Consider the following 25,687-nt stretch of genomic DNA (forward strand, 5'->3'; position numbering starts at 1 on the left):
CCATTTACAACAATATGGGTCCCCTAGAGGGCATTATGCTAAGTGAAATAAGTCGGAGAAGGACAAGTGTCATATAATTTCACTTATATGTGAAATCTAAAAAAGATAAAACAAAAAACTCATAGATACAGAGAAAAAATATTGAGGTTCACTAGATGGGAGGGGGTTTGCGGACCGGGTGAAAAAGGTAAAAAATATTAAGAAGTACAAATTGCCGGTTATAAAAATAGTCATGGGGATGTAAAGTACAGCATAGGGAATATAATCAGTAATATTGTAATAACTATGTATAATGCCAGGCAGGTACTAGTCAGGGGAGAATCGCTTCATAAGGTATATAAACGTCTAATCACTATGTTGTACACCCGAAACTAATATAATGTTGTATGTCAACTCTAATTGAAAAATAAATTTTTTAAAAAGATCATGATATAAATCATTGAGGGGAGGGCAATTGTTATCATTAGGTTCTCTTAGCTGGTCCAGGCCTTCCTACCTTGCCTGTTCCTGCTGTGGAAAAATCCCCAAAGCTTGAAAAATCAGACCGGCGAAAAACCAAGCAGCTCACTCAGAGAGAAGGAAAAGTCAAAATTTATTACATGCAGTTCACTCAGAGAGAAGGAGAATTCAAAATTTATTACATGCGGTCCCAGACAGCTAGTGCTCTGAAGATCTGGGCAGGTTCTCAGTGGAAACATCTCTTTATATAGGAAAAGCTTTACACAAGCTGATTGGTCAGCTTGAACATAAACTGTTACATACAGCAGGATTTGCCATGCAGATTTCAAGTAATAACAGACAGAAGGGCCAGAGTTGCTATGGGCAACCAATAAACACAGATTGTTACAGGGAGGGAGAGCTGCGGGAGTACACAGTTACATTTATAAGTCCAGCATAGTGCAAGGGAGCTCTTGCATGCAATAAGCAAGCATAATTACAAAAGCAGAAAGCCAACTAGTTTTTAATGAAATTCCTCGTATTTCTTCATCATTCCCCTCTTTTGATGCCCATTTAAATTCTTTTAGAGCATCGCCTTTCTGATTTCCTTCTTGATTTCCCTGGACTAGAGACTTATAATTAATTACATAAAGGTCTTTACTGCAGTTTTTCTTTTTCCTATGGCCTTAAACATTTGTATATAAAGGATCTTCTGACTCTTGCTGTCTTATATTTTACTCCTGATAAAGACAACCTGTTCCTTAAATTTATTTAACAGGCATGTTTTTCTCAAATTCTTCTAGGCTGTGATCTCTATTTTCTCCCTTTTTATCTTCTGTATATACCTTTCTGAGGGAGTTTTCCCCACCTTATTTACATGCTTTCCTATACCTAGGTTCCCATTCAGGTGCCACTTGCTGTATCCATCAAGTGGTAAATCCTGTCATGTCCAGTGCAGCTCTGTAAAATATACCCTTACTATCTCTAAGTTAGTGCATCGCCTCCGAAAGTAAAGAACCTTTAAAGAAGTTATCGGGGTCTTATTCGTGCTATACTTGTATGGGCATATGTGTCAGTTCTATTATCTGTTCAGCAAGGTCCCTATCTGCCTGGCCCTAGTCATCTACCTATATATGATAGTTAATGAGACTGACGTTCTTATATACGCCTCCCTCTGCTGCTAACAAATACTCTAGTGCCAATCTGTTCTGGTAGGTGACATTTCTCATCTGAGTCTGTTGATGTGCAAGGAGGGTCAAGGCTTTCCTGCTTTCATCCTAAAACTGCTTGCAATTGGATGCAAATGGGGGTATGGTTCTTTAATACCTATCCTCTGCCTAAGTGGCAGGCCCACAGTATTGGATTATTCGTTCTGGGGGCCACTTATTATCTCCTATCTGGTGGTATTTAACTTGCCTCACCACTTAAATTTCTATCTTGCCTTGTGGCACTATTTCCAGAGCACAAACTTCCTGGCTTAATTTGTTACCTTTCCATCTTTTACTTCTCTGAGCCTGTAATTACATTTGGCCTTTGACGCTTTTTCAGACTACTTCAATTTATTATATTTCCCCTATTTGAATTTCTCTTGTTGCCTATTGTAAGAGTTGTGGGACCAGGTGATTAAGCTGTTCCTCTGTTTTCAGAGTTAAGAGGATAAGGAAGATTTTATCATGCCATTTACATAATTTTCCTTTTTAATTCCTGGGGAGGCAGATATAGGCTATGCTCCTACAAATCTAGTAAAACCTATGTGGGGCTGTTCAGTCCTGGACCCTGCCTAGGTTCTGCCAGACACTAATTAGCTCTGAAAATCTAGCTAATGCATTTCTTACTTTTCTCTTTTACCTTTACCTTTTACATGCATGCTTCATGTAAGTTTTCGACCAACCTTGTGAGTTCTTTCTACCTCTAGCCCAGCAGTATTGTTCTGTATAATATGTCTTAAAATCTACTGATCACCACTATGTGGGACTGTTATTTCTGGCATTGCCTAGGTAGGAACCAGTTTTGTAGTTTCCCTAGGCTACCTGCTCCTTACTAGAGCTCTCCCATATACATAGCAGGAAGAGATGTTTAGGGAGTGAGCTATTCCTTTGACTATTCTAAGAAACAAGTTTTTGTTTGGTTGCAACCCTGGGAGCCGGGGCCTGGTTATTTCTTTGAAAAAGGACTTATAAACCTAGTAAACTTGAGTTGTACCCTCTAATAGTAGACCTCTCCTGAGAATACAAATTCGAATATAGAGATCTGGTCCTGTCCCATCGATACCAAGTGTTAACTCTTCCCCAAAACTCCAACGAGGATTATAGAGGTCAGTTATTCTTTACTGAGTTGCACATATGTTTGGTGCAATTTGATAAGGCTACTCCTTTTCCTAGATACTCCCCTTTCTTATTAGTGTTGCCCTTCTCCTAAGTAGCCCATAAAATACATGACCAATAGGCACTACTTGTTCCACAAGAAGTGCATGGGGACATATATACTTCTCTTTTGTCCTGTAGCTTTATTCCCAGATGAGGGATCCACATGATCTCCCTTCCTGTCCTTGGCTCTGGCTTATAGTAGCACAAGCATCAAATCTTAGGGTTATCTAAATCTGTTTACAAAATGAGGTGCTAGTAGATTTCAATAATATTATTGAAATCTATTTTAATATACTCATTCCTTTCCTATATCCCCCTCTTACACTCTCAAAACTTTATGAATGTGCCTTACAATCTGAAGTTTGGCCAACACTTCAAAAGATTGACTGTAAATTTTCATTTCTATTTACAGACTATTCAATACTTTATTCCTGTATCTCCTTAATTGTTTCTTCCTTATATTTGCCCTTTTCCTTTCCTACTTGGCAAGGTTTGGCTTTGTGTCTAAGGATCCTTTCATGGTCTATGTCCAGCTTTAGTCTAGTAATAACTACCTTGCTGGGGTGAATGCTCACATGAACAGTTATGTTATTAGCCTTCTCCCGCTGCACTCGTTCAATGTAGATGACATATTTCTTCCTATAAACCCTGACCGCCTTGCTAATTTGCTGCCCTGAACTTCATCACCTTTTCCAATGGGCAGGGATCGAACATTGTACTTCTATCTCAGCTCTTTGGAAAAAGGAAAAGACATCATTGAGCTGCACTGTGATTTAATTAAAACTCTAGAAGTTACATATTTTATCAAGCAGATGAATCAAGAAATGCCCTTACATTTTACCCTATTCTGGGGTAATATGGTCTTGCCTGTCTATCCTCCTGTGTTCCCTCAAGGCTTCCTTTATTTCAGAACTGTTTTAGTGAAGGAGGTTCATCTGAGTTGTAACATACATAAGGCTGATTACCCGTTGAGTCTAGTTATAGGTACAGGTCCCTTTTTGAGGTCTCTGACATTTATAGTAGCTATAGAAAATTCTGACCCCCTCCCCCTTTAGTGACATGGATTTACAACTTACAGTTTTTGCTCTAATTTCTCTCCTTCCCCAGTGTCTAATTGTAAGAAGTCCTACGATGAAATTCCTCAGGCTTCGGCCGTGCGTAGACCAGCCTGCTTCCGGCTTGTGGCTGGAGCAGGGCATGTTGTCTTTACAGAGCCCTTGAAATCCGTCTGCACTGTCTACAAAGGGTGTTTTCTGCAGGAGTCAACTGGGATGAATATCTGGACAGTTCAAATGGCTGATCCTTATGCTTAACCACACTGACAAACCAGGCAAGACTGAGAGAATCTAATTGAATTAGTAATATTTTAGTTGATTTTACAGACAAATGTACTTGAACTGGATACAGCAGTATATAATTCAATGACGACTACCTTATAAAATGTCTTATTAGGCTAAACCCTTTATAAAATTCGACAATCTTATATTCTAATAACATCTTCTATGTTGGACCAATGAACACTTTGGCTAAACCAAATTATAAAACACATTTTAGCAGATATTTCACACAGTATTTTCAATCCTGACCCAAGGTTGCTTTAATTTAGGGTGATACACTGGATTAAAATTTATAGTACTCCTTCTTGGTTCCAATCTTTTACAGCATAGGATTACCTGTATAGCTTGGTTGGAACAGCTTCTCTTTCTAATCTTTAATCTATATTTTTTCTTCTGGCTGACAGGGGTGTACCTAATTCCTCAAGAGGGTAGAGGCTCTTCCTAAAGTTTCTCTAGTGATGTGGCAGGGGATTATTTCTAAGACCTGAAGATGTTGGGGCATTTTCAAGGTTTACTATTAATCTAGGATGTTCTTTCTCCTAACTTCCTTACCATTGGAGGTTTTTGTGGGCCCCTTCAAATATAGAATGACCTTGGTATCTTTACAGGTAGACCTAGAAACCCCCTTTTCGCTAATTTTCCTGCCTAATTATTTTCTATAAGCCATGAACCCCTTGTTATTACTCATATGGATGTTGAGGGACTGGAGGTCTCTTCTTCTGTATCTGCTTCCTGCTGAGAATGGCTGTAGTTCCTGCCTACTGGGGTTTCATGGAGCTCTTTTCCTTTTTCTACCCTTAATTAGGGCAGGGTCTTAGGTCTCCTGATAAAGCTAGCTATGGTGGTTCCGTGGGTCCGGTACATGCATTTAATTTTCCCTAAACTTTGCAGCCTTTTAGCCATGTGGAGCTTCTTTTCCCTTAGCCATTTATAACTCCCCCATTTGGTGAAAGGCCCTAAGTATGTGCAAGGTAACAAAGGCATACCTTGAGCTTTGTTGATGTTGGCCCATCTCCCTTCAGCCTGTTGTAATACCTGGATGAGTGCCCATAGTTCAGTCCGTTGTGGTGACCAGCTCTGTAGCAGAGCCTTAACTCTGATTACCTCACCAGCAGTTGTTATTGCGTAGCCGGCTTCCTGCTGTCCTGTATGAATGAAGCTGCTCCCATGGAATATCTACTGTAAAAGTCAATGATTGGCCCCCTACTTCTATTGTAACCATAAATTAGTTGCTGAGGGTCTAGGAACAGGGAGCCCAATCATTCCTAGACTGACTATTCTTCGGCCTGGTCGATGAGCTTTTTGGATGACTGGCTAAGGCTGGTACTTTCCTTTACAAGCTTGGTTGAATTTTTCTTGTCTCTCATGGTGAGGGCACTCATTCTTCCAATGTCCAGTCTCCTTACAGTAGGCACATTGGTCACGGCGAGGTGGAGGTCTCCTTCTGGTCTCTCTTTTTCGGAGGGGAGCAATCGTCTGTTGTTCTGGACCTGAGTTTCCTGTTGCAGCTATTAACAAGAACACATTTATCCCTTTGGCTTTCTGGTCGCTGTTCTCAAATACTTTGTTTGTGACCTTCAGTAGCTGGGTGTTGATCTCAGCAAAGCACTCTAATTATCAAAGTTTGCGGCGGATGTCGGTGGAGGATTGGGCCACAAATGCTGCGTTAACCATATACTGGTTTTCTCATGCTTCAGGGTCAAAAGGGGTATATACCCAATATGCCTTGCATAATCTCTCATAGAACTTATGGGCGACTCCTCTGGTCTCTGGTGTACCTACGCCATTCTTGACATGTCTGTTGGCTTCCCAGCTCTAGCCTTTGCCTTTAATTTGGACTTTTCATGTATTCTATGTGATGGGGATTTTATAAGCTCTCTAACAAAAGGCTTTTCTATTATCACTAGGAACTCATCCTTCTGAAAGGGCAGGTCTTCACCATCATTCCCAGGAAAATAACAGAGAGTTTGTACATATTCTGATATGCTTAGATACTTAGCTGCAGGCTCCATCAGGGTGGTGGTGTTCAGGTAGTGAGTTTTATAAAACTCTAGCAGGGCTGGCAAGCTATCGAACTCCAGGTCCCTGATCTTAAATAAGTGTTTGGATAGCGAGTTGATAAGGTAGTGGGAAACTCGTGTATTTTCAGATATGGACAGCACATAGTCCCTACAGAAGGCAGAGGAATCATGGACTAGGAACATGCTGTGGAGCTGGCCCTGGAGCCAGGCCTGGACCTCCTCGCAAGACACTTGCCCATATACCAGGCGGAGTGATTTGAGGAGTCGAACTTAAATGAGATGGAGGGCATAGTGTCAGTCTGGGGCTCTGGGACGATAAGGGGTGGCAAAGGTGATGATGGTGGAAGCCTGTCCGGCAATTGATAGTAAAGTGGCCTCGCGGGGGTTGACAGAGCTACTGAGGTGTACGACTGTTGGAAGTTAGTTTCCTCTTTGAGGTCCCCTTGTTGGATTAATTTTGCTGACACCCTGTCCTTATGCCTAACCAATCGGGCCACAAATTCCTTATTCTGTCCCTGCCTATTTGCATTAAACCGAACCCAAGGGAGCACCAGCAGCTGTCTGCAACCACGTCTCTATGTATGGAACTTGGTCTAGATATCCTGGGGTCCCTGTCACTACCCAATATACTGCTCTCACTGTGGGGAGGTCTAGGGTCCTTTCCAGGGGCTAACCTACGCCTAAAGCGGGCCATTTGAGCTCACAAAGAATACGAAGGCTTCCTGAGGCCAGCGTGACCCTGTACCCCTCTTAGAAACTTTCCTTAAAGTTTTCCAACATACAGTCTAAGACAGTTGGCTTAGAGGAATTTTTCTCCATATTTGCAAGAAACTTCCTTTGAAAATTAGGCACAGAGGCTGATGTCAGTATACCCTCTGAAGTTCCAGAAACCTGGTTAAAGCAACACAAAACACCAAAATTAATTTGTCAACATACAGAATTCTAGTTTTCTATTCAGAAAACTTTTCATAGCAGACCAATAATCTTAGCACAATTCCAATTTTACATCAGCTTACTTTCGACACTTAAATTTCCAACCTTATTTAGCTTAATTACGTAAAATTTCTCAAGATTTCTTCCAATAGCCTTCTTTTACACTTTTCCTCAGAAAATCTCTCTCAGTTTCCCTTCACAAACCTTCCACTACTTCCACGAACCTTCTTTTCCATATTTTTTACTCCTTCAGTTTGCCTCTTTTAACTCCTTCAGCAACCACCTCTGAGACAAATATTTTTCTTTTACCTTCAATCTAAGTTTCCATTCTTTATACCTTTTGTTACTAAAAACACTTTCCTTTCTGCTTACTCAAGCCTTCTTCGACATGCCTCATTCCTTCATAAAGATCTGAGGTACCTCCCGCGCCTCCCATGACAGACAACTATCATGCCACAAGAAGGATGGGAAGGATCAGGAAATTGGACGGGACGCCACTCACTTGAATTTAAGGCACCTCTTAGCATTGGTGGGTTGGTGTAAACCCATGACCCACCTGGTGTAGACTCCTCATGGAAATCCAATGGGGCCACCGTAAGCCATATGAGGATCACCACGGAACTGTAGATCAGAGCTCAGCTCTTGCTTCTTAGTAAGCTACGTCTTAGTCAGTCAACATTCACTCTCTTTCGCACACCTCCCACCATTCCTTAATGTGTGTGTTAGTGAGCAAGGAGCCGCTTCTCCTTAATTCATGGAGGGTGACTGGTTGCCCTCTGGAGGGTAATAGAACTCCTTTTACTTAGTGTTGACCCACTTATTCCACCCTGCAATGGTGACGCAAAGACAAACAAGGGTGGGGAGCCCCTCCAAAGAGGAGACCATTCAGGTACTCATCTGGCTGTGTCCCCTCTCGGGGAGCTTAGATGATGCTTAGCTATAGCTTTGTGACTCAGACACTAGTCTGATGCCGCCATAGGCCATGTGCCATTCACCATGGACCCGCAGAATGAGCCCAAATGAACCCCATGGCTTTTAGGGAACCTTAAGGGTGCCCAGCCGTGGGGCTACAAACTCGTACCTTACCAGCAGGTCGGTCAAGACACTCATTCACTCACAATTACACATCGGGCTAAAGCATTGCTCCTCCCCCACCAGAATAACGCAGGTTTTACTCTTGGCTAGTGAGTCTGTGCCTTAACCTAACGCCTCCCCCAATGGGGAGACTCCTAGACTCTGTCCCCATAGAGACTCCTGATGAACCTATTATCCCTCAGGTTTCCTGAAAATAAGAAGGTGTTCCTACTCTTCCCTCTGACAGAGGGGCTGGTTTGGGGACTGTCCCGGGACCTCAGATTGACTTAGTGCTCTGACCTTACTTTACTTTCCTTACTTTTTGGTTCCTAATTCCCAATTATCTTACTCCTTAATTTACTTTTTCTTTACCTCCAATCTGGTGCCTATAATCATGTCAAAATCAATAATAATGAGCTCGAAAACATAAAGATATTAAAACCTGGTTCTTTAAAAATAAAATAGACTATCAACTAAATATAAAATAATTAATTATATACTTTGGTTGTACCTTTTCTGATATTCTTGAAGTTGCTTCTGGTGAATTTAGTCCTTCTCTGCCATAAGTCCAGTTGGTGGCTCAGCCATGCCAGGGAGTCGGGGCACCAATCTGAAAGAGAACGTGAAATATCCAGGTGACACATCTCCTCAGTCGTCTTGGTTCTCGTTCGCTTCAGCCAGGCCGTGCCACCAGTCCGGCAGCTCAAGGGACCGGCGTGGTTGGAATCTTGCTGGGGCCTCCAAAAATGTTGTGGAAAAATCCCCAAAGCTCCAAAAATCAGACCAGCAAAAAACCAAGCAGTCACTCAGAGAGAAGGAGAATTCAAAATTTATTACATGCCATGCCAGACGACCTAGTGCTCTGAAGATCTGGGCAGGTTCTCAGTGGAAACATCTCTTTATATAGGAAAAGCTTTACGTAAGCTGATTGGTCAGGTTGAACATAAACTGCTACATACAGCAGGAGTTGCTATGCTGATTTCAAGTAGTAACAGACAGAAGGGCCGAGTTGCTATGGGCAACCAGTAAACACAGATTGTTACAGGGAGGGAGAGCTGCTGGAGTACAAACAGTTACATTTATAAGTCGAGCAAAGTGCAAAGGAGCTCTTGCAGGAGCTCTTGCATGCAATAAGCCTATCTGCAGAAAGCAAGCATATTTACAAAAGCAGAAAGCTGATTAGTTTTTAATGAAATTCCCCAAATTTCCTCATCATTCCCACATCCCTAAACACCATAGCCAGCCACATTCACCTCTTAAATAATTGGAAAAAATTAGACTTCATGAAAATTAAAGCATTCTGCTCCATAAAAGACACCCTTAACAAAATGAAAATGCACCCCCCGCCCCGACTGGGAGTAAACATTCCCAATGCATATATCCAGGAAACAACTCATACCCAAAATACGTAAAGAATTCACTTAACTCAGTAATAAAATACAAATAAACCAAGATTTTAAAGTGGGCAAAATATTTCAAAGGCACTTCACAACAGAAGATATTCAGATGGTAAATAAGAACATGAAACGTACCCAACATAATCGGTAGGGAAATGGGAATTAAAAACAATGGGAAACCACTATGTACCCAGGAGAAAGGTTAAAGACTGACACTACCAAGTGTTGATGAGGATATGGAGCAACTGCATTCTCATATACCGCAGGCAGGTGTACAAAAAGGCACAGCCACTTTGGTAAAGTGTTTGATGTTTTCTTATAATGATAAAAATACATGTACTATATAACCAGGAAATTCCACTCTAAGTATTTACCCAAGAGAAATTAAAACATATGGCCACTCAAAGACTTATACATGAATGTTTATAGGAGTTTATACATAATAGCCCCCAAATGGAAACAACTCAAATGTCCATCAACTAGTAAATGGATAAACAAATTATGTCCAAACTGTGCAAAACTACTCATCAATAAAAGGAATAACCTACTGATATGTATAGGAAGGTAAATACATCTCAAATTCATTATGCTAATTCCATTTTTATAAATTTCAAGAGCAGACAGGACTAATCTATGGCCATCAGAATCAAATCAGTGGTTGTCTGCGACCAGGGGTGGAGATTTGACTGCAAAGTGGCCTCAGGGAACTTTCTGTGGTCATAGAAATGTTCAGTATCCTGATTAGGGGGCAATGATTCTATAACGTATACACCTGTCAAAACTCATTAAACTGTACATTTTATTATCTATTTTATTGTAAGGAAATTATACTTCCAAAAAAAAAAAAAGATTGGGGAAAAGCTTTTAAAGACCCTTGTTAAGTGGATAACACATAGTATCTCAGATCACCCAAGAGTAGGGTTGCCAGAATTAGCAATAAAAAATAGGGAGCCTAGTTAAATTTGAATTACATCTAATTGTTTATGCATATATACATAGATAGGAAAGAAAAGCACTGTGTGGGATATATACTAAAAATATTTGTTATTTAGAGGAAATAAATTTTAAGGGTCTAAATTACATTCTTCTTCATTTGATTATATCTTCCTGACCATTTGGTTTTCCTTAATAGTTCCTTATTTTATGGAATTTGCTTATAAAGTTCCTTGCACATACAATCTATTTTCATTTACTTTGTATCATAGTTTCTACAGTAGTCACATCTCACTTATTTAGTTATTTGTCAACAGGATTTTCATTAATGAGAAAACATGCTCAGCGTTAGTGTTATGAGCCAGTATACTGAACATGCACTAGAATAAAGTTAACAACCCTGAAAATTGCTCTTCGAATTTAGTTAATTGAAGCAAATACCATATTTCATGGCATGACTGGCTTTTCCATTTTCCAGTATTATGCTGCATCTCTTGGTTAATAACTTTTAAAAATATTGTCCATTGACAAAAAAGAACATTGCTATCGATTTTTATTCCTTTCTTTTTCAACACTACACATAATGATTCCACCTGTCTCCATGCTGGAAGAGTAGTTAGTAATAACCATATAAAAGAATCAAAATTCTTCATGAGATGAAATAAAAAATGTAGTCATGACAAGTGCTGTAATAATCACTCACTTCATGTCAGAATTTTTTTCCTGTCCCTATTTAGAATAGCTTTAATACTTAAAGGATAAATTTTTCTTCATCAATCATTTCTTTGATGCATTCAACAGTTCCCTTAAGCAATGAAGTGTTTCAATAACAGTTTTCTCTCCTTTCAATTGGCATAATCCTATTCTAAAGAGATGATTGTAAATTGTGAACAAGAAATAAATAGGTTCCCCTTAATGGATTATTTTAAAAGTCAGTAAGAATTTGGGGGGCCTTTTCCTTAGAATTCAAGTATGATTTCAGTGCTTCAAATAAACTGAGGATTCTCTAGACTCCATTTGTTAAAAGAGAGCTAATTGGTTTTTGAATGCAAGAGAAATGAACAATACTGAATGCCAACAAAATCACAAAAATCCCTTAATTGTTCAGTTTGAACAGTATAAATGCTGGTGGCATAAGAGAACAATTTCATGACAATTACTTCTCATAGTCAATAGGAAGGACATCAGATGCTGTTTGAGCAGCATTAATCAGAATACAAGCAGGACAGCCAATTGCTTCCATACAATTATTTATGCTTTACTTCAACTTTGAATAAACAATATCTGCACCTTTATGCAAACTTCTACCAACATTTATATTTGTATTATCTACACCACAAGCAGTACAATTTTCCTCATTAACTCATAACTCATTGAGAAAGTCTCTGCAAAAAAATTTGCTCGTTTCTGAAGTCTCATCTAGAAGGGATTTTATTCAAAATAGCATTACAAGTGAGCCTTTTCACAAGAAAAGTATTACACAAGCAAAAGGAACATTTTTCTGCATTGTAATTACTTGCATCCGTGATGATTCCATAAAAAGATGAGCCATTTAGAGCTTTGATAATCACTGCAACAGTAAATGGAGTTATTACATTTTAAATTATTGCAGTAATTTTGTCCTGGCATTTGGAATTTTGCTGGCAACTTTGGAATTAGAAAATATTTCTGGTAGCAGTACATTCAAAGAGTTATTTGAGCTGAAAGACTGATGACAATGCACAGTATGGGAGGCCATTATAATTTCTGCTGTGATTTTTTTTTATTTTCTTCATTTAAATTTCTCTTAATCAAAATTTTGTTATTTTATTGCTTTCTTGATACAAGTTGAAGAAATCACACATCTTTTATGCTTAGCTGTTAGTATATCCTGGATCATATCTGACTGTCCACCATTTTCAATATTGAATGAACACTTGCATACTGCACAAAGTGCTTCAAAAGAATTTTTCCTCATTTAATAAATGTTTACTGTTCAAAAAAATTTCATGAAATTCACACTTGCATTTTGGCATTTCGGGGTTCAAATATATACAAGTCAAAAGGAGATAATACAATTTATTTTCAACAAGGGTGCCAAGGCAACTCAAAGAGAAAAGAATAGTCTGTTCAAGAAATGATGCTGAGACAACTGGATAGCCACATGCGAAAGAATGAAGTGGGACCCTTACCTCACACCAAATGCAAAAATTAACTCAAAATGAATCAAATACCTTACCTAAGAGCCAAAACTATTAAACTCTTAGAAGAAAATGTAAAATGTAGTTGTAAATTCTCATGAACTTGTATTAGGCAATAGTTTCTTAAATATAACACTTAAAGTACAAACAACTAAAGAAAAAAATAGGTAGATGGAATACCATCGAAATTAAAAAATTTGCTTCAAAGGACACAAGAATCAGGAATATGAAAAGACAATCCACAGAATGGAGGAAAATTTTTGCAAATCATATATCTGATAAGGGACTTGTATCTATAATATGTAAAGAACACAACTTAATAATAAAAAGACAAGTAACCCAATAAAAATAAGCAAAAGATCTAAATAGACATTTCTCCAAACGACATACAAATGGCTAACAAGTACATGAAAATATCAACATCATTAGCTATCAGGGAAATACAAACCAAAACCATAGTGATGTTGGCAAGAACGTGTCAAATTATGCCAGTTGTACACCTGAAATTTACATAGTGTTATAAACCAATGTTACTACAATAAACAATGAAATGTAAATAACATAAAAACATAATAACAAAATAAACATAAATAACAAAATAAACATAAATAACAAAAAATACAGTAAATAACAAAAAAAACATAAAAAATACAATGAGATACCACTCACACCCATTGGGATGGATATGATAAAAAAGATGGATAATCAGTATTGGCAAGGATGTGGAGAAACTGGAACTTGTATATGTTGCTAGGGGGAATTTAAATTGTGCAGCCATTTTAGAAAACAGTTTGGAGGTTCTTCATAGGTTAAATACAGAAGATCTAGTAATGCCACTCCTAGGTTACATACCTAAGAGAATTGAAAACATGTCCCCACAAAAATCTTATACATGAATGTTCATGGCAGTCTTATAGTAAAAAAGTGGAAAGAACCCAAATGTTCATCAACTGATAAATAAGAAAAATGTGATATATCCACATATCCAATGGAGTATTATACAACCATAAAATTTTTGGTACATGCTACAACACTGATGAGATTTGCAAACACGCTAAATAAGTCAGTTACAAAGGACCACACATTGTATGATTCTGTCTATATGAAATGTTCAGAATAGGCAAATTCATGGAGAGAGAAAGATTTGTAGTTGCCCAAGGCTGTGATGGTTGTGAAGAAATGGAGGAATGCCTGCTAAAAGGCTCAGGGTTTCTTGTAGTGATGATGAAAATGGTCTAAAACTGGTTGTGGTGGTGATAGTACCACTTTGTGAATATACCCATAGAACCGTAAAAAAAAAAAAAAAGGTAATAACAACCATCACGAGAATTAAAAAGGTTGCATTTGATAAATCTCATGGCTGCGACATTGCGTTTGTCACAAGTCCAAACTCATAACTAACGGTAAATGAGAACTGAATTTTATGAGTTGCAAACTTCGAACTTGCACGGGGTGGAGTCGGGGATGTATTGAACTCAGACTCTGGGGCGGAAAAAAAGATGAATTTCTCCTCTGTCTGTAAAGGAGAGCTGTACTTTTAAGGCACGATCTCCCTAAACAAAGCCAGAACTGATCTTAAATGTTTTGAGAAGCTTAGCGTTCAGGGATTGGCAGTTTCCGAAGCTCGAGCGTCCAGCAATTGACAGACTCCCAGCTCTGTTAGAGGTCACTGTTGTAAGGTATCTGAAGACTCGCTTACTTTAAGAAGCCTGGTCCCTGGTGTGAGGCACTTGCTGATTGGCTGTTGTCTAAAGCGAGCAACTGGAGTGAGCCTGTCGCTGATTGGCTAATTTTCAGAGCCTGTGTACTGATGTGAACTTATCTCCAAATAATGGAGGTTGTTCGCGACTTTGAATTTGAGCCAAAAGTCTTTTCCTTTCTTAAATATGAGAAATAAGTACTTTTACTTTCTAGTCCTTTCTTTTGGTCTTCCCGCAGCTAAACCTGCTGGACAAACCGTAGGGATTGTCCAGATCTTTTATTCGTGTAAGTAGGTTTTCAGATAGTGTTGCCATTTAAGGGATTTAAAAGCTAATTACCTTGCCGGAAAAAATAGCTCTAACATTTCTGTAATTAATTGCAAAAAATATTAATACAGTACATTTAAGGCATCCTGACAAAGTCAATACAAGACGCAGGAGGAAATCATTAATATATCCTGTATATACAGGACGCCTGACAATCTATCTACGAAGTAGTATCCTGGTTTACACAAGAAAAGACCGAGGCTCGGTGGGATTTAGTTTCTTGTATATGGCCCTGCAGTCGAAAATGGGTCGAGCCAAGAAAGGAACGGAAAAGGGTAGGGTTTCTCTGGGACACTATGAACCCGTAAGATCCATGCCCTACACACGGCTGGGCTCGCACTGCTAACCTGAAGTTGGCTAGAAATTGGCTGGATGTTTGAAGAGAGGGTCGCAGTTGATTACCAGCGGGTGAGGACAGTAGCGAGATACCCTCTTGGGAGACCGCGGGAAGCAAGCAGGGAACTAGGGAGGTGCTCAGGTCCCGGCGCTGAACCGGGACCGCAGCAGAAGCTTTCGCTGGAGGCCGAAGCCGGCTCGACGGGGCGGGGCCTCGAGGCAGGGCAGATGAAGGCCCCGCCCCCGGGCGCGCTCGTGTGCGTGGCTGGGGGCGTCGCAGAAAGTCCCACACGATGATGCCGGGCCTGAGGACAGGACAGAGCGGTGGCGTAGTAGCTGTCGCCCTGGGGATCAGCGCTCCCAGCGTGTGGCTCCACCGCCTCGCAGTTTAAGGAGGGCGCGGCCCTGCGGCTGTGAGCCCAACGCCCCCAGCCCAGCTAATCGCGACGCCCCCATCCAAGCTCCTCGCACGCGTCCGACTCCGCCCCCACCCCGACGTGCCCCCGCGCGCCGCGCCCCCCGCCCACCCGGCACGCCCGGCCGCCCCGCCCGGCCGCAGTGGCCCTGGAGCCGCCCCGCAGGCCTGTGCAACCCTCGCAGCGGCACCGTTCGCTGCCGCCTGCCGCCCGCTGCCCGCCGCCATGGATATGAACCCCCCGTACCGGCTGGGGCTGCCCCGCGCTCGGTTCTCCGGCGGCCCTGGCCGCGGGTCACCCTCCGTCAGGTAACGCGGGGCGGAGGCTGAAGAGGGGCGGCCGGTCGGGGGGTTGCGGGCTCTTGGGGTCCGGGGACGCCTCCCGCCGCAGGGCGTGGCCCGACATGGCTTCCTTGCGGATGATTTTTTCCTAAACGGCTCCCTAATGAATGTTTTCCCAGGAACAGGGCCAACTGTAGAGACTCCGATAGCGGCTCCCCGTGAAGACTCCCTACTGTGACATCCCCACCCCCATAGAACGTTGTCCCCCAGGAAGAATTCCCCTGTAGAAAACCTCCATAGTGGTTTCTCTGTGGAGAGCTCACTTGCCTGCCCCATAGATTATTGTTCCCAGAAACAGCTATATAGAGAGACTCCCCTCACACACAATAGCACCCCTGTATAGAACCTCCGATGGGTTTCCCTAGAAACGGCTTACCTATAATGCCCTCCCATTGTAGGTCTCCTCTAGAGCCTTTCCCCTTGACAGAGGCTTCCCTAAAGAGTACCCCGCTCCTGCACTCTACATGCGCACAAATGCTGACAGCATCTTCCCGATTGCGCATTTCCTCACGTCCCCCTTCCCCAGCCTGCATCGCGACGCTCCTGCACTCCACAATGGGGAGCTCAGGTTTGGGGGAGCTGGAGGTCATTAGGGGCGCAGGACGGAAAACTAACTGGATGGATAGGAAAAGAGGTCCAGAATCTCCGAAGGCCGCGGACACCAGACCCCTGAGCCTAGAGACGGAGTCCTCCTGTGCCTCGGGTGTGGGGAGGGTCTCCGCCCCTTTTCAGTAAAGGAAGATCCGTTTTTGATTTCTGCTCCTTATGCCTTTGGGCTGACCTTGATAGTCGGTATTATTTGTGATGGAGCTGGTATGGGGCCGCCTGCGGGGGTGGAGGTTGGAATGATGGAAGGGTTTCGGCAGAAACCGTTGAAAGAGAGGAAGCAAGAGAGAAAGAAATGGGCTTTGGTACTGCTAAACTGCCATTAAACCAGAAGAGGGGTTTTTTGGTTTGCCTTTTTCTCTCTTCTAACGACTTAGCAAAGCAAATATGGTATTGTTGCCTTGAAATGAGATTGTCAACTTAAATATTAGAAGGGCTTTTCCTATATTTTTGTTATGGTGCGTAGTCATTGTATGGTTAATGTTTTGCTCGCCAATCTGTTTTTTGTTTTTGTTTTAACTAGACCAAATTTAATAGAGAGCAGGAACTAAATCTTAGAATCCTGTCCCTCTCTTATTTACTGCCATTCCTTACCCCACCCCAGAAATTAATGCACTTACGTTGGATGAATAAAAGATGGGGGTGGTGAGGATAGATACCCATGGTTGCCTTTGGGAGTCCTAATTTGCTTCTAATTTGGCGGGTGACATTGTTTGAACTCCTCTTCTGCCCTTTGTTGTAATTTCTTGGATTTAGCTGCTTTATGGTAACCTCTCCAAGCCATCCAAACGTCCTAACATTTCTGTTAGCCAGTTTCACTGTTAGAAAGTATTTGAACTTTGTGTAGAATAGAAATTGCACAGAATAATTTAGAATTTGGAGCAGCTATCTATTAAATCTAGGCTTTATGTAGCCTAGAGGTGGAGTTCATCCCAGATCATCTTGAGCTTAGGAATCTTGAGTCTTTGAAACTCTGGGGGAAAAAAGTTTCCCAGTAAAATCCATCTCTAAAATAACTGCTGCCTTCCCTGTTTCTAATAACATGGCAATGTGCAGCTTTTTTTTTTTCTTAAGTAATGTTTTTATGTTAAAAAAGATAAATGTTGGCTAACTTTGCTAATACTCAAACTGTGAAAGTGGCTTGAGTAAAACTTGTTAATCTTCAGATGTAGGTAGTGCAGGAAACCCCAAGTGCTGGCTGTTTTATACCTTTAGTAAGAAAAATTTAGTAAAAGTTCCTCTCCTTTCCCCACCTCTGCATAACTGAACATACTTTTCTTATTCATTCAAGCCTTTCCTCGACTTTTGACATTGAATATTTCTAGTAGGTTTGGGCTAAGCACTTTCCTGTCACCCATACTTGGCTTCTTTGCTGCACTCTGACTCCTCAGTGATGAAAGAGGCAGGCCTAACTGGTGAAGTTACATTCCTAAAGACCCATAGATAGTACTTGCCAGTATGTGGTTTAGCAGTGGTGTTCATTTTCACAGATGGGAAATAGAAATCATGAGTTAAAATCTTTTTACTTACAACTAGAACATTTTTTTAAGGATATGGTAGTCATTAGTGCTGTCCATCAAATATTTTTGGTTTCTGTCTTCTGGGCATGTTGTACAATTGTACTGGAAGTTAGGTATGGCCTTGTGAGTTGCTTTAGGTCAGTGAAATGTGCGGGAATGGTGTGTAATTTACCACTCTCTCTGTTATGGTGACTGTTGGTGCTTCAGATGGTGGCTTGTCTATCAGTCTAGGATCCAGAGCAAGCTTCCAGGTGACCTGTGTTTGGTGTAGAGAGTGAGCAAGAAGTAAACTTTTGTTGTTTCAAGCTACCAAGGTTTTGGAGTTACTGTGAAGGAATTATCTTGACTTGTACTAGGGAACCAGTGGAAATTGCTGAAATATGCTTTCCTACTTCAAAGTCCTTTTTTTTTGCAGAGGGATCTGATCCTGCCCAGGACTTGTTTAACAGTTTACATTTTACTGCCTGTTTATACAAATAATCCAACATACACTGTGCTAGGTGTTGTAAACTCAAACAAATAAAGCATGTCCCTGCCCTCAAAGAGCTTTGGAAGTGGAAAGAGACAAAAAAAGTAAAAATCATAATACAGAGTGGTGAGAAATAAGTACTGAAGAAGAAATAGGCCTGAAGGAACAGTAATGTAAGAGGGCATAGTTGATTTGGGGCTTAGCTGTTGGAAGAATGGAACTGCCATTTTCTGATTTGGGAACACTGGAATAAGAGCAGGTTTGTGAAGAAAATAGAGTTCAATTTTGGTCTTGTTCATTTTGAGTTACCTAATACATATCCAGGTGGAGATATCGGATAGGCAGTTCAATATATTAGCCTGGAGTTCAGGGGAGGGATTGGGACTGGAGATACCATACGCTGATGACTCCCAAGTTTTTATTTAAAGCTGTGAGACTAGATATAGAGAAGGGGACCAACATCCAAGCCCTAGGATGTCCCATGTAGAAAAAATAAGTGTAGCAATGTCTTCCAAATTCTAAGAGAAAATGGTTTCCTACCTCTGAGATAGGAGAAGAATCAAGGATAGTCATGGAAAGCCAAATGATAAATATCGTTGATGGACTGATGAGAACTAAGAATAGACTATTAGATTTGTTAATGTGGTGGTCATTGGTGACCTTGACAAGAAGAGTTTTGGTGCAATGGGTTCAAGAGAAAAGAGGAAGAGAGGAATTGAAGACAGGGTAGATAGTGATTTTGTTTCAAGGATTGTTACAAGGGAAAGCAGAGTAATAGGGCTATGGCTGAAAGGGCATGAAGTGTTAGAGTTCTTTTCGTTTTTAGGTAGGCAGACATTGTAGCATGCTTGTAAGTTGGGAATGATGGAGTACAGGGAGGCAAACTGATTATTACAGAGAGAGAAGGGACCATTGAAAGGGTGAAGTCCTTGAGTTGATGAGAGGGAATGGCATCAAGGACATAAATGGATATGTTGGCCACAGGCTAGATTGGTGCATGGACAATTCACCTGTGGCAATTATAGGATCCAAATGCTGGTACATTGGTAACTTGGTGGTAGGAGAAAGTGAAAGGTCTCTTCTGATTACTACTGTATTCTCAGCTAAAGAAGAAGAGAATTCATAAGCTAAAAATGAAGAGTGGAGGAGGTGTTGGCGAGTTTGAGGAGAAATATGTAACGTTCATCAAGAGAGTGGGGGAAAATGAGTTGAATAAGGAAATATTTTAGTATTGCCAGGCAGCACCAAGTACCCATTTGGTGTTTGCTATAAATTTAAGATGAGACTCCGTTGGCATGGTGATATATTTTTTTTTTCAGCTGTGTTGAGCTGCTTGGAGGTAAGCAGCTCAACTGCCTGGGAGAGAGTAGCTGAGGTAAGACAGAGGACATCATTGGAAGACAGGAGTGAAGGGACTGAGAGGTAAGGATAGTGGAAGGATTATCTCAGTATGCATACTGAGATTATCTTAAGGTGAGAGTGGTGATAGTAGAAGAGACAATCATCCAGAAGCTAAAATCTTTAGACAGTGTGGAGGACTGAATGACATAGAGGTTTATAGATGTTTGTAACAAGGATAGTGGGTGGTTATTATTTGATGGCATGAAGAAATCATCCAAAATAAAATTTCTCAAAACCAAAGGATGCTAGTTTCTAGATTAAAAAGATTCTCCAAGAATCCAGCACAATTAATTTTAAAATATCCATGCCAAGGCACAGCATCATAAAAATTTTTGCACTGTAAAGACTAAAGAATATCTACAAATTACATGGATAGGATGAGGAATTATAGGATTGTAGCCAGATTGGAAACTAGAAGATAATGGAGCAAGCAGTGCCTTCTGAAAGGCAATGGATTCTCACCCAGAATTCTGTATCTAGACAAACTCTCAAGGCAAGTGTGAGGGGAAGGATCAAGACATTTCACACATGCAAGATCTCAAAATTTGACTTTCTATATAGCCTTTATAGAGAAACCAAAGAAGGATGTACTCTAGCAGAACAACCTAATTAAGGGGTTCCTGTGCTGGGGCTCCTCTATATCATGTGCAGGTAAGATTTCTTCCTTGTTAAGGGACTCTTAAGGAAAGACCTTTGTTACCCCTGGAAACTACCAAAGGGCTGGGACCATTTTTTATTGCCATTTCCCACAGTGCTTGCCCTAGTGCTTAGATCAGTGTCTGGCATATAGTCAGCACTCACTAAATATGAACTGTTATTGTTAGCCATTATGAAACACTGCTTGCAGTAATTATTTATTGAGTGAATAGGGAATAATTACAGGTGAAGCTGTGGGCAATGTTACATTTCATGGATGTTCAGAGAATGAATAATCATAGTTGTGTGATAGCTGGTGAGAAGGTGGTTCACAATAGAGATGTTCCACAGAAATCACTTAAGCTTCACAGAGGTAGGTGATGTTTATTGACCAGTTGCCAATATCTGTGGTTCTCTTTTAAGTTTACAGATATACCAAAGTAATAATTGCAGCTGTAATATGGTTGATCCAGGCCCTGCCTTAAGAAAACTCAAAATGCAAAGCAAGACTCTGACTTTGTATGTCTGAAAATGTGAAGTTTCATCTCCAGTATACTTGTTTAGATGCTGGCCAGGGACGCTTTGTGTGATGCCTGTAGAAGGAAAAAGTAATTGCTTAGTAAAGTTTTAATGGCCTTATTTCTGGCCCAAGGATCTAAGTATCTACCTTTTCCCTTGTGTCAGGGATGACCATGTACTGAGAACTCTTATTTAGTGGCATTCATTAATCGTACACAATATCTTGACAATGTTTTGTAGCTCTTGGGTGCTTCTCTGATGTTCCAGTTTTTTGAGAGGGAGAGTGAGTGAGATGTAGATGCCCTCAAGAGTTACATATCTTAAATTATTGTGTTTTTCTTTTTTCTCTGAAATTAAAAGAAAGAAAAATCAAGAGTTTGAAACTTGGGTGTTTAAAACTTGTCTGTGATTTTGAGCCCATTTGAGGACGAAGTCAGCTCATTTGGCATGTTTTGTGTTTTCAACTTCTTATTTTAAACATAATTTTAGATTTATAGATGAATTGCAAATATGGTACAGAGCTCCCATGTAGGCTTCACTGAGCTTCCTTTAATGTTAACATCTTACATATAACTGGTGCATTTATCAAAACTAAGAAATTAATGTGGTTCAGTAGTTTACTTAGTAAACTTTTGTTTACTTGGAGTTTATTACTCTAGACTGTGGATTTCTCTGTTTTTTCCATTAATATCCTTTTTCTATTCCAAGATCCAATCTAGGATTCCATGTTGAGTTTAGGTTTGGCATGCTTGTAATAGTCAAAGAAGTGATGGAAAGTGAATGCTTTCTGAATGAAGGCTTCTGAAACTGACTTTACAAAGAGCAGATTGTGTGAGGAAATGCTCAGAGAAAGCTGAAGAAAAGGAAGAAAATGGAAAATAAAATGCTAACCGTAGAATAGCTCTAAAACAGGAAATCCCTGGAAAGGACTCCAGTAGGCCTGGCTTGCTCCTGGGTAAGTCATGACTGGATACTGTGGCTAAGAAGGGGCACAGTGTATGTTAATAGAGGACATAGAAATGGAAAGCATTTTGAATGAAGTCTATTCAGGCATACTCAGAGATATTGTGGATTCAGTTCCAGACCTCTACAATAAAACAAATATTACAATAAAATGAGTCATAATCATTTTTCTGGTGGAGGGTCTTGCCTTCAATTTGTAAAAAACACATCTGTGAAGCACAATAAAACAAGGTATGTCTGTACCTCAGAAAGCCCTACTGTTCATTATCTGAGGCTGACATAATCCTGGTATTTGACTAGGAGAGCACAGAGAACTACAAATGCAAAAATCCTAAGTAAAACAATAGTGTGTTGAATCTAGAAGTATGGTAAAAACAGCTTCATGCACAAGTAGAATTTGTCCCAGAAATGCAAGAATTGTTTATCATTAGGAAATCTATTAACAGGCTAGTAGGTGCCCCCCAAAAAGTACTTTAAAATGTGACATTTCTGATTTAAATTAACCAACATAATAAGGTTTCAGCTAATAAGATAAGCAAAAGAAATAATTATTTATTGCCTATATTATTACAGTAGACTCTTAATTGGTCTGCCAGGTTCAACTCTTGTCCCCCTTTGGTCTGTTTTCAGTACAGCAGATAGAGTGATCTTATTAAAATATAACTCATCTCACACAAGTCATCCCTGTTTTCAAAGTTGAAAACTCAAATCATCAGCTACAAAATTTAACTAATCTGGTCCTTACCTTGCCCCCTTTTTTCCTTCATCTTCTACTACTCTCTCCTTCACTTAATCTATTCCAGCCACACAGGTCTCAGGGACGCTCCTGCTTTAAGGCCTTTTCATTTGCTGTGTAGCTTACTTTCTTCCTTCAGGTCTTTCTGCAAATATCCTCTCTTGGTAAAGCCTTTCCTGATCTCTCTCTTTAAAACTGAAATCCACCCTCCTCTTAGGACTCACAGCCCTCCCCCCGCCCCGCCCCCCATCACACCACAGGACAAATGTATTTTACTTATTTATTTTGTTTCTCCTTTCTCCACCTTGGCCACCATCCTCCAATTAAAACGTGGGTTCTGGGATTTTTGTCCCAAGGATTTTTGCCCTTTTGTTCATTGTTAAATCCCCAGTGCTCTCAATAGGCAGTGCCTGGAACATAGTAGGTGCTCAGCTAAAACTTGATGAATTACAAGCTGCAAATATAGGAAAAGAAGAGATAAAAGTGCTATGATTCACTAGATGGAAACCTATGACAATAGGCAGAACTATTAGGACTAGTAAGTGTAGCAAGTTTGAAAAATGTAAGAGACTCAAGATGACATTCAAAATGGGAACAAAAACTATAAAATATGTAGGAATCAACCTAATAAATAATTTATAATATTTTTAATATTTTTATAAATAAAAATATAAAACTTGACAGAAGGGTATAAAACAATGAATAGAGAGACATGTTCCTGAGTGGGTAGCTCAGTACTGTCCACATTCAATATAATCACAAGTCTCACGAGAATTTTATGGAACTTGACAAGCCTATTTTATACTTTGTCTTAAAGATAAAATGTTCAATAAAAGCCCTGGGATCTTTGGAACAATGATAGAAGGATTTGCCCTATCAGAAATTAAAAATAATCCATATACTAGAAAGCCCAAGAGATAACATTAATACCTTTAAGCTCTAATTATATTTTTAAGTGTACTGTTTCTGTGAGAATAGATAAATGGACCAATTAAAGATCCAGAAAAATAGATCCAGCTATATATAGCAATTTAGCATCTGCTAAAAGTGTCATTCCATATCAGAGGTTTAAAAGGATCAGTATATGGTCTTGGGAACAATCAATTATGTTTTTGAGGAAAAAATACAGTTATATTCCTGCTTCACAAAGATAAAAAGCATATTCCAGAGGAGCAAAGTTAAATGTTTAACACACATATACATAATTAAAAGGAAATGATTGGCATTTTATTATTATTTTTAATAACACTGAGTGGAGAAGACACAAAAGGAGGACCTAAAACCTCTAAGCTTACAAGTAAAGATAGATTTAATTATATAAAACCTTTAACCTACTGCCTGAAAAAGATGGCATAAACAAAGTCTAGAAGTTTGAAGAAAATAATTTGCAACATATGGCCAAAACAACTTTTAAAATATGGTGGAATATATAAATTATTCAGGAAAAAATCCCAAATGACCAAATAGAAAATGGGCAAAGAACACGAATATGCATTCATAGATAAAGAAATGTAGGTGATTAATAAACATTTAACAACCTCCCTAGTGATTAGGGAGAATATAAATTATAACAATGAAAATTCTAATCATTAGACTAACATTAGTTGAAGAGTGATAACACATGGTTTAGAAAGTTGTGGGGGAACAGGTACTCTGGGAAACCGTAGGTGAATGTTTTAAGAAAAGAATTTGGCAAGATCTGTCAAAATTTAAAATGCAAATACCTATTAACCTGGCAGTGCTACTTTTAGGTCTCTACCTTCCAGAAACTTCTGTATTTGTGTCAAAGATGGATGTATAAGGTTGCCCATTGAAGTATTGTTTGCTATTGGAAAACAATAAAAATCCTGAATGTCCAATCATAGTGGCTGGTTAAATAAAAACAAATGAATACAGCGGTTTTTAAAATGAGGTTGAGTTCTAGTACTAATTTCAACAGATCTTAAAGTATAATGTTAAGTGAAAAGAACATGCTGTAGAGCTCTTACCTCATATCTCGTGAATATGATTTTATGTAAAAACAATCCCCTCCCCAAAAACTCACGCTAACTGTATATTACTGAGAGATTCACACTATTGTTCACAGCACTTTTTTACGATGAGGTGAATCAGATTGTTATGAGAATTCACTTGATAAAACATTCAAAACACAGAGCATACAGAATAGAAGAAGAATATATTTGTTTTAATTATTTAATTTTGAAAATCAAAAGGTTAGCATAAATTATGGAGGAAAAACAGGCAAAAATAAAATTTTCAACTTTTTCATCATTCCCAGGGAACCAGGATAATGAAATACAAATAAGAAAATGCCCCTGGTTGTGTATACAGTAATTGTAAAAGCAGTGAGTAGTGAACTGTTACATATAAATCAGAAGGTGTAAGAACAGAGATTATTGCTTAGAATTTAAACATATCTGTGGCTTACTTTATTGTCAGGAAATCGGTGAGGTGTATCAGAGAAAAAGTTCAGAGTCAGGGTACCTGGTTGCTCAGGTTCTGGTGCTGTTAATCTTTACTCAGCCTTGTGATCTTGGGCAAATTGCTTCTGTTTAGGTCTTGTTTTCTTCTTGTCATCTGTCTGGATTCCAAGTGAATCTAAGGAAAGTTAGAAATAAAGTATAGCATACAAGCAGCATATTTAACATAAACTGCATTATTGGTTCTTCTGAGTCTACAGGTATCTTAAAGGAGGAACTTTGTAAAGTCATGGGTGACGAGAGGCCTTCTGCCCAGGATGTGCTTGCTGTGCTTGCTGTGCTCAGGTAGACTTGGAAGCTAGAAGGCAGTACTACTGCTGTGCTTGGCGTATGTGTGAAAATTTCTATTTAAAAAAAATTCTGGATGAAAACATAAACTCATAATGGTGATCTTTGGAGTAAGGTACAACAAAGACTTTAGTTTTATAAGTAATATTCTATTTTTTCATCAACAAGGATAATAAATTAATATTTCATACACATAATTGAAAAAGGCACTAACATAGATTAAAGCAAGTGTGCCAAAATGTTAATAGTGGTTAATTCTGAGTGCCAGGA

At 39.7% G+C, this 25,687-nt stretch overlaps 1 protein-coding gene and 1 long non-coding RNA gene across 3 annotated transcripts in view; one reads left to right on the forward strand and one right to left on the reverse strand.

Moving 5' to 3' along the window:
* Positions 1–575: 575 nt before the first annotated feature.
* On the reverse strand, positions 576–15,571 carry LOC120603455 (uncharacterized). The gene is made up of 3 exons (XR_005653021.1): positions 15,054–15,571; positions 8,681–8,779; positions 576–7,053 (listed from the first exon to the last, which is right to left on the reverse strand). It is a non-coding gene; the product is annotated as an uncharacterized LOC120603455 (long non-coding RNA).
* A 4-nt stretch (positions 15,572–15,575) lies between these two features.
* The window catches only part of DNAAF9 (dynein axonemal assembly factor 9), a 113,155-nt gene continuing 103,043 nt past the window's right edge, over positions 15,576–25,687 (forward strand). The window contains exon 1 of one of the 2 annotated variants that reach the window (XM_039863852.1): positions 15,576–15,766. In XM_039863852.1, the coding sequence (XP_039719786.1) occupies positions 15,684–15,766 (83 nt within the window). In that variant the 5' untranslated portion in view covers positions 15,576–15,683. The remainder of the gene's footprint in view (positions 15,767–25,687) is intronic. The other variant, XM_039863853.1, reaches the window with a different exon arrangement.

Source organism: Pteropus medius, unplaced genomic scaffold (genome assembly GCF_902729225.1).
Source record: "Pteropus medius unplaced genomic scaffold, Ma_sr-lr_union100, whole genome shotgun sequence".
Lineage (NCBI taxonomy): Eukaryota > Metazoa > Chordata > Mammalia > Chiroptera > Pteropodidae > Pteropus > Pteropus medius.